This window comes from Petaurus breviceps, unplaced genomic scaffold (assembly GCF_028583685.1).
Source record: "Petaurus breviceps papuanus isolate PSGF00001 unplaced genomic scaffold, PetGlider_PUasm1.0 90925, whole genome shotgun sequence".
Taxonomy (NCBI): domain Eukaryota; kingdom Metazoa; phylum Chordata; class Mammalia; order Diprotodontia; family Petauridae; genus Petaurus; species Petaurus breviceps.
The window spans coordinates 28,896,130-28,908,473 of NW_027187380.1; the positions used below are offsets into that span (position 1 = coordinate 28,896,130).

Below are 12,344 nucleotides of genomic sequence, written 5' to 3' on the forward strand. Positions count from 1 at the left end.
GCTGCCAGGAAGGAGAGAATATTTTTTTCTCTCTTGGTTGTCTCTGTGTGGGGTTTGAAACACAGAAATACTTGTTTGCCAACCAGTCATTATTATTATGTAGTCACTGTAAATTTATATGTGTATTGGTCACCTTTCATTTCTTCTTTTAAGTGAGATCTGCATAAAAACATGTTTTGTTTTTTCACTTAGCTTTTGGCACTTATTCCCCAAATAAATCTTTATTAAATAAGAATAATTGCTATAAAGGCGAAAGAGCCACAAGTGAAAAATATTTTGTATTCTAGTACGGAAGTACCAGGGTAGGTAGGTGGTACAGTGGATAGAGTGCTAGATCTGGAGTCAGGAAAACTCATATTGCTCAGTTTAAATCCAGCCTCAGATACCTACAAGCTTTGTGACACTGGGCAAGTCAGTTAACTCTGTTTACCACAGTTTCCTCATCTGTAAAATGAGCTGGAGAAAGAAATGGTGAAGCATTCCAGTATCTTTTCCAAGAAAACCCCAAAGGGGGTCACAGAGAGTTGAACATGACATGATAAAATAGACAGTAAATTTATGAAGTTTCATATAAACTTTAACAGTATTAAAGATGACTTTTCTTCAACCAAAGCATAGTACATTTAGAAATTAGATAGCTCCCTTTAGTTGATATTTTGTATCATTCTGAGAGATATTGCCATCTATTTTATTTTATTTTTATTTTTTTGCCTTTTGGAGGACAGTTGGGGTTAAGTAACTTGCCCAAGGTTACACAGCTAGTTTTTGTGTGAGGGTGTTAAGTGTCTGAGGCCAGAACCGAACTCAGGTCTTCCTGACTCTGGGGCCGGCACTTTACTCACTGCACCACCTAGTTGCCATGTATTTTAAGTGTGTAATAGGTAGCAGGGATAATTTGATCATTTGTTATGATCTCTAATGCAGGACAATTTTCCAGAGTCTACTGAATCAGGTCTTCTTCACACTATTGTCTCAATTTTAAGCTGTTGAAGGCATCAAGGAAGCAGTGTTGTAGTGGAAAAAACATTGGAGTTAGAGTCAGAGAATATGAGTTCACATCCTGATTCTGCTATTTACTACCTCTGTAACTTTGTACCAGTTTGCTTAACCTTTCTGGGCCGCAATTTCTTCCTCTTTATAATAAGGGGTTTGAACTAGAAGATTTTTACAGTTTCATATATCTATCTCTAAACTGATGATCCTTCTATAATGAATTTCTAACACATTTGTCAAATATAAGTGAAGAAGTTTACCTCATAATGAGACACAATACATTTTTTTATTTTAATTTTTTTTATATTTCAAATACTTTATTAACTTCTGATTAACATCATTCCTTTCTGCCAGATTTTGAGTTACAAATTTTCTCCCTGTTTTTCCCCTACCCACTGCCCCAAAATAGCAGTCCCACAGGATATCCCCTCCTCCAATCTGCTCTCTCCCTTATTTTCTCCCATACCCCTTTCAACTTTTCCAGTGGATCTCTATGCCCCAGTGCCTGTATATCTTATTTACCAATCACATGTACAATAGTATTAATAATAGTGTATACACACACACACACACACACACACACACACACATATATATATATATATACATATATATTTGAGTATTTGATTTTAAAACATTGAATTCCAGATTCATTCCCTTCCTCCTTTGTCACCAACCCTTACTGGGAAGATAAACAATTCAGTATAGGTTGTACATGTGTGGCTAATGCCAAACAATAGCATAGTAGATACACTGTAAAAGACTGACTATATTTCTTTTTATTTTTTTTTTTTAAAGCAATCGGGGTTAAGTAACTTGCTCAAGGTTACACGGCCAGTTATTTCTGGGTGTGGTGCTGAGTGTCTGAACCTGGGATTCGATCTCCAGGTCGTCCCAACACTGGAGCTGGTGCTCTTACTCGCTGAGCCACCTGGCCACCCCTAAGCAATTGGGGTTAAGTAACTTGCTCAAGGTTACACGGCCAGGTGTTTCTGGGTGGGTGCTAAGTGTCTGAGCCCAGGATTTGATCTCCAGGTCTTCTCAACACTGGAGCCAGTGCTCTTACTCGCTGTGCTACCTGGCCGCCCCAAGACTGACTATATTTCTTTCCCTCTTATCCCACCTCCCACTTGTTCTATTCTCTACTTTGATCCCGTCTCTTTTCAAAAGTGGGTGCTTCCAACTTCCCTCCACCCAAGCCTGCCCTCCCTTCCATCATCCCCCCCTCATCCCCTTCCACCCTACTCTCCTGTAGGGTGAGATACCCTATTTAGTGTGTATTTCATTCCCTCCTCAAGCCAAATTCAATGGCAATAAGGTTGACCCATTCCCTTTTGCCTTCCTATTCTTCCCCTCCATTGTAACCATTTCCCCTTGCCTCTTCTGTATGAGATAGTTAATCCCATTTTGTCTCTCCCCATCTCCTCTCATTATATTCCTCTCTCACCTCTTAATTTCACCTTTTAAGTATCATCCCATCCTGTTAAATTGGTCCTATGCCCTCTATCTATATATACCTGTAAACATATATACACACATTCACATATGTATTCATATGCCCATATACCCTCATATATATTTCTATTCCCTTCAACTACTGAGAAAAGTTTCATAAGTTACAATTATTGTTTTTCCATGTAGGAATGTTAATAGTTCAACTTTGATAAGTTCCTTATGATTTGTTTTCCCTTTTTACCTTCTCATGCTTCTCTTGCTTCTTGTATCTGAATGTCAAATTTTCCATTCAACTCTGGTCTTTTCAGCAAGAATGCTTGAAAGTCCTCCATTCCACTGAATGACTATGTTTTCCCCTGAACCATGATACTCAGATTTGATGGGTAGGTGACTCTTGGTTTTAATCCCAGCTCCTTTGATCTACAGAATAACATATTCCAAGCCTTTCAATCCCTCAGTGTAGAAGCTGCCAGATCCTGGGTTATCCTGATTGTGTTTCCACAATATTCAAATTGTTTCTTTCTGGCTGCTTGTAATATTCTCTCCTTAATCTGGGAATTCCAGAACCTGGCTATAATATTCCTAGGAGTTTTCTTTTTAGGATCTTTTTCAGCAGGTGATCGGTGGATTCTTTCAACCTCTGTTTTGCCCTCTGGTTCTAAAATATCAGGGCAGTTTTCTTTGAGAACTTCCTGGAGGATGATTTCTAGGTTCTTACTTTGATCATGGCTTTCAGGTGGTCCAATAATTTTTAAATTCTCTCTCCTGGATCTATTTTCCAGGTCAGTGGTTTTTCCCATGAGATATATCACATTGCCTTCTATTCTTTCATTTGTTTGGATCTGTTTAACAGCATCTTGGTTTCTCATAAAGTCATTATCTTCCATTTGCTCCAATCTAATTCTGAAGCCATGATTCTCCTCACTGAGCTTTTGAAATTCTTTTTCCACCTGACAAATTTGGCTTTTTAAGGCATTCTTTTCCCCATTGCCTTTTTGAGCCTCTTTTGCCATTTGAGTTAGTCGATTTTTTAAGGTATGATTTTCCTCAGTCAGGCTAGGCTGTTGACTCTCATTTCATAATTTTCTTGCATTGTTCTCATTTCTTCTCCCAATTTTTCCTCCACTTCTCTATCTGCTTCTTAAGGTCCTTTATGGCCTGTAAGCAGCTCATACTTTCCTTTGAAGCTTTTGGTGCAGGAGTTCTGATTTCACTGTGTTTCTCCTGTTCCATGCTTTGTTCCTTTTTGTCCCCAAAATAGGAGTGTAATGTTGGAATCTTCTGTCTGCTTTGTTTCCTTTGCCTGATCATGTCGCCCTTTAGTCACTTGACCCCTGGGCTTTTTGCAACAGTAGGACTCTGCCACCAAACAGGGGAGATTTCGTCCCAAATGCTGGGGTTTTCTCAGCTGCCGGAGGTATTAGTGGGGTGCCCTCTCTGAAGCCTCCACACGCCCTGGCAAGCTGGACACACACCCCAGGACCTCTACCCTAGACAGCAATCCAGATCCACCTAGGTTAAAGCAAGAGCGATTACCCCTGGTGCTTGGGCCCCCTACTATATGCAGGCCAGGAGCTCCTGAGGTAGCCATGCAGTGGTGGCTGCACAGCCACTGTGCCTCTGCTACTTCTCACTGCAGGGCTAGGGGCTGTTTCCCCAGTTCCATCAGTGTTCCCGACTGACCTTTTACTTTGTCTTTGGTGTTTATGGGTTGAGAAGCTGGAAACCTCCACAGTGCTGATGATTCACCCTCCTAAAGTCTGCTCTGGCCCCCACTATTTGTGGCCACCCTGGGGCCAGAGCCACATGGCTCATGCTGGATTCTGCCCTGCTCCCAGCTCAGTGCTATAGAAGACCCTTCCATACAGCCTACCAGGCTGGCTTCAGTGGGAAATTTGTTTTTCTCTGTCACTTTGTGGGTTTGTAGCTCTAAAGTTTGTTTAGAGTCATTTTTTTACATGTATTGGAAGTGATTGGAGTGAGAGCTGATGCCAAGTTTGTGCTTCTACTCCACCATCTTGGCCCAATAATATTCCATCACATTCATAACTTGTTAGCCATCCCCCACTTGATAGGCATCCCTTCAGTTTCTAATTCTTTGCCACCTCAGAAAGAGCTGCTGCAATATTTTTGTACATATGGATCTTTTTCCTCTTTTCTTGATCTTTTTGGAGCAGTTTATTTGTTACTCAACAATGCATTAATATATCTATTTTCCCATATCCCTTCTGTAAAGCCAAGCACAAGCAGCTTTCCAGAATACTGCTGCTGTGAACAGCTTTAAGGTTCTGATTGCATAGTATAGTGAACTCTCTATTTATTCAGCAGTAAATTAAAACAAAACATTCACAGAAACCAAAGTATAGCATTCACAGTGTTATAACAAGTTATCACTAAAGTGGCCACTCAGTTTTCACCAAGTTGGCCACATAGTTTTAACCAAAGATATCATTCAGTAAATCCTTAACTTTATCATCCTTAAGGAGCAGGCCTCCTTAAAGGACACAAAGTACAATCACTCAGTAAGCCTTTCACTCAGTCATCCTTAAGGAGCAAGCCTCCTTTTTTTTCTTTTTTTTTGGGGGGGGGGTAATTGGGGTTAAGTCACTTTCCCAAAGTCACACAGCTAGTAAGTGTGTCAAGTGTCTGAAGCTAGATCTGAACTCAGGTCCTCCTGACTTCAGGGCCAGTGCTTTATTCAATTTGCCACCTAGCTGCCCTAGGAACAAGCCTCCTTAAGGGACACAAAGTACAATCATACAGTAAGTCCTTAACTCAGTTATCCTTAAGGAGCAAGCCCCCTTAAAGGACACAAAATACAAACATCAAAGTTCTCTACCCTTATGTCACAGTAAATCATGATCTTCTCAGTCAGCATTAAGTACCCAAGAAGAGGTCTTTTTTTTTTTTTAACCAATTGGGGTTAAGTAACTTGCCCAAGGTTACACGGCCAGTTATTTCTGGGTGTGGTGCTAAGTATCTGAGTCTGGATTCGATCCCAGGTCATCCCAACTCTGGGGCTGGTGCTCTTGCTCACTGTACCAACTGGCTGCCCCTAAGCAATTGGGGTTAAGTAAGTTACTCAAGGTTACACGGCCAGGTGTTTCTGTGTGGGTGATAAGTGTCTGAGCCCAGATTCGATCCCAGGTCATCCTGACCCTGGGGCCAGTGCTCTTACTCACTGTGCTACCTGGCCGCCCCGAGAAGAGGTCTTTTCATCTTGACTCGAGGCTGGCTCTGAGATTCCATGGGTCCAGTTCCTGCCTGAATCTATCCAACTGTCACCTCGATTCAAAGGTAGGCAGCTCTCAGCTCCTTGTCCAGATCCTTGTCCAGTTGCTCATCCAGGTCCCATTCCAAACTGAAGTTCACAGTATCCAGTCCACCTCAAGTCCTTCACAGTTTTTGTTTCTGGGAAGACAAAAACCCAAGAGAGCTAAAACAACATTCACACACATTGCCAGCACCATCATCAGTTTACCTTCTGCTTGTGAAATCAACATAGACACACAAATAAAGTCTGAGAATTCAACACACATTGTCAGACTTGATATAATCATGGGCAAGGCTTAAAAGAAACTTGAACTGAAACTAGGTGCTAAATAATTAAATAGCTGAAACAAGGCACTAAGTACTTCTCTGCTTGCCATTACACCTTCTAGCAGTTTTTATGAATTTTTAACCATAGAAATCTAAGTCTTAAATACAAAATTGGCTTTTAGGTTTTGGATTAAATTGTTTTTCTATTACTTGGACTTTGAAAGGACTTATGGAACAAAATTTAGAATCAAAATAGGAATGATCTAAGCCACTTCTCTGCCACTTTCTCCTTCCTCCATTTCTAGCTTGCAGTTTGGAATGACAAGATTCCTATAAATTTATTAACAACTAAAGGAAATACTAATTAGGAAGAAAAGGAAAAATAGCTAATGCTGAATAAAGGGAAATAATGAATAAGCAAATGAGCAAGTGTATATGCCAAATTGTAAAACATAATTACTTTCTTATGCAAACAAGATTGTTATGCTACTTATATCCCTCATTTGAGTCAATAAATTATTTTTTTCTGCTGTTTCATTACTAAGTTTTCATTTCATTCTTAATCTTTTCCAGGCTTCCATCTTAGACTTACACTCTGGAGCACTTTCTTTTGGAAAGCATTTTGTAAATCTGTACAGGTAATAATAAAACATGCCCAGCCTAACATTCTGTTATGTCATAGAAGTATATGAAATGGAATTAATTTTTATAATAGATATTGCTCAGAAAATAACTTCTGTGGTATTTCATTCCAGTGTTCCTAGCCATGGGCCTCTTTATTAAGGTTAAACCTCATTTTTATTAATTTGGAAAATTCATAGCCTCATAATTTCATTTATAAACTTCCTAAGACTCATCTTTTCATCTTCCTGAGTTCAAATCTGGCCTCAGACACCTACAGACTGTATGACCCTGGGCAAGTCACTTAACCCTGTTTACCTCAGTTTCCTCATCTGTAAAATGATCTGGAAAAACAAATGACCAACCACTCCAGTATCTCTGTCAAGAAAACTCCAAATGGGATCACAAAGAGTTAGGCACGATTGAAAAAGACTGAGCAAGGTTAGAAAGTATTGAACAAATATAGTATGCTCAGAATTTTTTAAATGCTCTGAAGAAATAAAAAAAAATTAGGGCTTGGCCTTTTACCTTAAGTAATTTATAATTAGTTGAAGAGACAAAGAGAGCAATTAACAGTTAAACTATGTGTAGATACAGTACCAGTACACAGACAGGAGAGCTTGATATGGTTTGTAGTAGTTTAGCATAGCTTTTTTGAGATACATCTCTATCTGAGCCTTGAAGAATGGCTGAGATGGATGGGTAAAAAGGAGGGCATCTTAGATGAATTTGGGTTGTTCAGTTTTTAGTTGAGTTGACTGTGCCGGTAGCAAAAGACATTCATAAGATCATAGACTTAGAGTTGGGAGCAACGTCAGAGGACTCCTTTTCAAGTCCCCTATTTTACAGATGAGGAAGCTGAAGTCCAGGGAGGGTAAGTGCCTTGGACAAGGTCCTATATTGGGAGTGGCACAGGCAGGATTTGAATCCAGATCCTCTGACTCAAAACTCAGTGTTCTTTCTATTGTACCAAACTGATTTATTCCACATCCTTTCATAAACGAGATGTCTTTGCTCTTGTTGGGTGAAGGAACCGATATTTATTTTTCTTAACCCTAATGAATGTTACTATTACTTAGTGTAAACTTTATGTTCTTTGTAGAGATCTTCTTTTTTTTTTGTCACTGCACTAGATAGATAGCTTTAAATAATTTCTTTTTAAAGGACAAGTTTGTTTTCAGGAATTTTCTTTTGCCACATTAATTAGCTAAATAGTGGAGGAAAAGGTGATCTTGAAGGCAGTAAGGAATATGGGTAGAAAGGCTATAATGGGATTCATATCTTTTTATTAGGATATTTTTGTTTTTTACAGATACTTTGGGGCAAAAATCCAAGATATCTTCTCAGAAGAGGATTTTCAGTTATACCGGTAAAATAATTCAAAGAAGTAAAAGCAAAGGCTCTACAAAAATCTTCTTGTTTAAATGTTTAAGCTGTCTGTATTGGGGCAATTCAAGAAATATGGCATATGTCTTTGAATACATGTCTTTTTGGTGGACAATTAGCCACAGATCAAATTTAAGATGATTTCTTTGTGATCTTTGTAAAAAGAATGTTCTGACTATTAAAAGTGGATTTGCACTAGATTACACTGATGAGACTGGAAATTGATCCAGAGAATAAGGAATATATTAGTGACAGCTTACATATTATCTAAATTTCTTATCTTCCTCTAATGATCTATGATCTTCTAGCTACTTAGAAATAAAATTATGTAATTTGTTTTTGGTAATACACATTCACAAATTCAACTGTGAATGTGAACTGATCTATGTGAGATCACACACACACACACACACAGATGCATGTGCATTCATGCCCTAACTTTAAAATCTTAAGTTTGGCAATAATATTTTTTATACTGGTGAGAATGTGAGGTAAAAGAATCTCCTAGACTTGTTACTTTATTTTGAATTTCAGAGTTGGTAATTTGATTCAGATTTTTTTGTGTGTTTGCCTTTATTAGATACATAAAATTTGTCTTTAAATCTATCCAGTTTAATGGATTGAATCCATTATTTTTGAAATATTTGTATCCCATATTTTCTTCTGTAATTCTACCATGTATTTTGTTAATGATCTAGCCTTACAGTTCCTGCTGTGTTCCATATAATATTAGTTGTGGTTCTAAGAGGAAATTCTGATTTTTGTTATTTCCCCTTGTAAAATACCAAAATATGAAAGTATGCATTTATCCAAAATACTTTTTATATGGGAAAAAAATTTTTAGTATGAAAATAGGAATGGAGGGAGCCAAGATGGCAGAGTAAAAACAGGAACTTGCTTGAGCTCCCCCCTCCAACCACTTCCAATACCTGTAAAAAATTACTCTAAACAAATTTTAGTACTACAGAATCCACAAAGTGAGAGAGAGAAACAAATCTCCTGCTGAAGGCAGCCTGGCAGGCCAATAGGAAGGGTCTGTCTCACCAGACTGGGAGTGGAGTGCAATCCCCCATGGGCTACGCTGGCCCAGACTGGCAACACAGACCAGCTGGAGCAGACTTCAGGAGAGGGAATCACTGGCAGCTGTGGCAGTTTCCAGACTTCTCAACCCATAAGCACCAAAGAGAAAGTAAAAGGTCAGTGGGGAAACTGTTGGAACTGGGTGAGAAAAGCCCAGGGTAGCAGAGGTGGCAGTGGCTGCAGCTGCTGCTGTGTAGCTGCTTCTGGAGCTCCTAGCCCACAAATCATGAGGGGACCAAGTGGCTGACCAGAGGGCAGTTGCAGAAATCTCTTTGCTGGCACAGAGGCAGGATTCTCTTGCCTTGCCCTGCTTGGATGCGCTGGCATGGCAGAGCTTGTTGAGGCTGTGGAGAGGCAGTCTTCCTCACAGTTCTGAGGTAGGTGCCTAGAATAAGCTCTGACAACAGCTGCACAAAACCTCAGAAATTTGGGACATAGTACTCTCCACTCTGGAAACAGAGTTATTCCATGGCAAAGAGCTCAAAAGTCAAGTAATTGGTTGGCAAGATGCGCAAATAGAGGAAGTGAAATCAAACTATAGAATCCTTTTTTGGTGACAAAGACAATCAATACATAGAACAACTAAGAAGACAACAAAATCAAAACTCTTGCTTCAAAAGCCTCCAAGAAAAATATGAACTTGTCAGGCCATGGAGGAACTATGAACTATGCAGGCCATGGAGGAGCTCAAGAAGAATTTTGGAAATCAGATAAGAGAAGTAGAGGGAAAACTGGGAAGAGAAATGAGAATGATGTAAGAAAATCATGAAAAGCCTGCTAAAGGAGACCATGCATTATCAATAGTGAGGATATCTCAAATCCTAAGCTATTATATTGAGTTTGCTTGCCCTGCAACAAAATGAGGGATAATGGTGGAAAGTACTTAGTGGATAAGTTAGGGATTAAATTTCTCTGCTATTACTTCATAAGGTTGTTACCTTGTTGGGCTTCTTTCTTATGGTCTTGGCCTATGGACACAACTGTAACTGTTTTTCCTCTGCCACAGTTCCCACTCTTATAGGGGAGTTTTTGAGAGCCAGCAAGAACAGGACAAAACGTCTAGCCTTCGGTCTTATTGGCTGCATAATGTATATATCCCTCTCACATATTTATAAATGCCACATTGATAATCACTACATTGATATTGCATCATACTTTTTAATGTTTGTATCACTAGTGTTTAGCACAGTGTCTAATACATAGTAGGTACTTAATAAATGATTATTGACAAAGTACCAGGAGCTTGTAAATTTTGATGGCATATAAAACCAGAAAGATTATCTGTCTTAAAAGTCCCCAGAATGATCAATAACTTGATCCATAATAAATATAACATGGTCCTTCAAGACCACTTTTCCCACCCAATACCTTGGTCATGGTAGGTGCTTAATATGTTTGTTGAATTTATTAGTTATTTAGCTTGTTTAATATAGGGGAATTTGCAGTGAACCATTCTTAGGAAATCAGATATCCCCAAATCAATTTCTTCCCCCAACAAAAAGCATTAAATTCCCTAAATCTTTGTATTAATGCCTCTCAAAATCTCAACTTGTAAGTTCTCATGTATTCTATAGATCTGATGGCAATGTTGCTTCACCTTCTGAGTTGTTGCAATAAAAATGAGGCAGAAATTTCAGAATAAAATAATAATTTTGTGTGCTATACCGTGGTGCTATATATGTCAAACTCCTTAAAAGGAGTCTCTTTGAAAATAAGAAGAAATATGTAGTTTTGAAAAAAAAGAATACATAGGTAACAAAAAGTAAACCTGATCATATAAACTAGATTTGTGGGAAAAGTTTTCCTTTATTCAGACCAGTATGATTTTATGTGATGGGTTATTATGTTTCCATGTTTAATTAATATAAGTTAAAAAGTGTCTATTATGTGGAAATATTTTTGCAGTGGAATGTAGGATTTATTATAATTTCTTTTAAAAGTTGGTCATCATCTTCAATTGGAGAATGGCTCCACTAATTCTTATCCAAATGTAATAGAATATTATTGTGTTTTAAGAAATGGCAGATACAAAGTGACATAGGAATCAAGGGTAGGGTCATAAAGATGAAATGATACAGAGTGAAGTTAGTAGAAGTTCAGTTAAGAAAATAATATACATAGTGACTTCAGCAATATTAACTGGAAAGAACAATACTGAACACTAGATAGTTACAATGACCAAGCTTTGCTCTAGAGAAGAAATGAGAAAATGCAGCTCCCTCCCTTTGCAGTGGTAAGAATCTATGGGTGTGAAATATTATAAACTCTATATATGTTGGTTGGTTTTGCTGAATGACCTTTCCCCACCTCTTTAAAAAAAATTTTTATACAAGGTAAGGCTCAGTGGGTATGGCAGGAAAATATATTTTTTAAATGTATATAATGTTACAGACAAAGGGATCAATTAAAAGTAAATAAAGTGATCTTTAAAACCATTCCTCTATTATAAATAATAGCTTATAGGTATAGGTATATGTAAAGGTAATTTGTTATTAAAAGCACTTTTACATACATTATTTCTTTTTTTTAATGCTTTATTAACTTCTGATTTACATCATTCATTTCCGCCAGATTTTGAGTTACAAATTTTCTCCCCGTTTTTCCCCTACCCACCCCCCAAAATCCCAAAATAGCAGTCCCACAGGATATCCCCTCCTCCAATCTGCTCTCTCCCATATTTTTTCCCATACCCCTTTCGACTTTTCCAGTGGATCTCTATGCCCCAGTGCCTGTATATCTTATTTCCCAATTACATGTAAAATAGTATCGATAATAGTGTACACACACACATATATATAAATACATACATATTTGAATATTTGATTTTAAAACTTTGAATTCCAGATTCATTCCTTCCTCCCTTGTCACCCACCCTTACTAGGAAGACAAGCAGTTCAGTATAGGATGTACATGTGTGGCTAATGCAAAACAATAACATAGTAGATATATTTTAAAAGACTGACTATATTTCCCTCCCTCCCACTTGTTCTATTCTCTACTTTGATCCTGTCTCTTTTTTTTTTTTAAGCAATTGGGGTTAAGTAACTTGCTCAAGGTTACACGGCCAGTTATTTCTGGGTGTGGTGCTGAGGATCTGAGCCCAGATTTGATCCGGTCATCCCGACACTGGAGCCGGTGCTCTTACTCGCTGAGCCACCTGGCCGCCCCTTTGATCCTGTCTCTTTTCAAAAGTGGGTGCTTCCAACTTCCCTGCCCCCAGCCTGCCCTCCCTTTCATCATCCCCCCTCTCTTTCCCTTCCCCCCCCCAC

The 12,344-nt window shown here is 38.5% G+C and overlaps 1 protein-coding gene across 13 annotated transcripts in view; it reads left to right on the forward strand.

Annotated features, from left to right (window-relative positions):
• The window catches only part of OGFOD3 (2-oxoglutarate and iron dependent oxygenase domain containing 3), a 138,117-nt gene that overhangs the window by 98,284 nt on the left and 27,489 nt on the right, over positions 1–12,344 (forward strand). For all 13 annotated transcript variants that reach the window (XM_069076647.1, XM_069076648.1, XM_069076649.1 and 10 more), the window contains 2 exons: positions 6,562–6,626; positions 7,922–7,978. In XM_069076647.1, the coding sequence (XP_068932748.1) occupies positions 6,562–6,626; positions 7,922–7,978 (122 nt within the window). The remainder of the gene's footprint in view (positions 1–6,561; positions 6,627–7,921; positions 7,979–12,344) is intronic.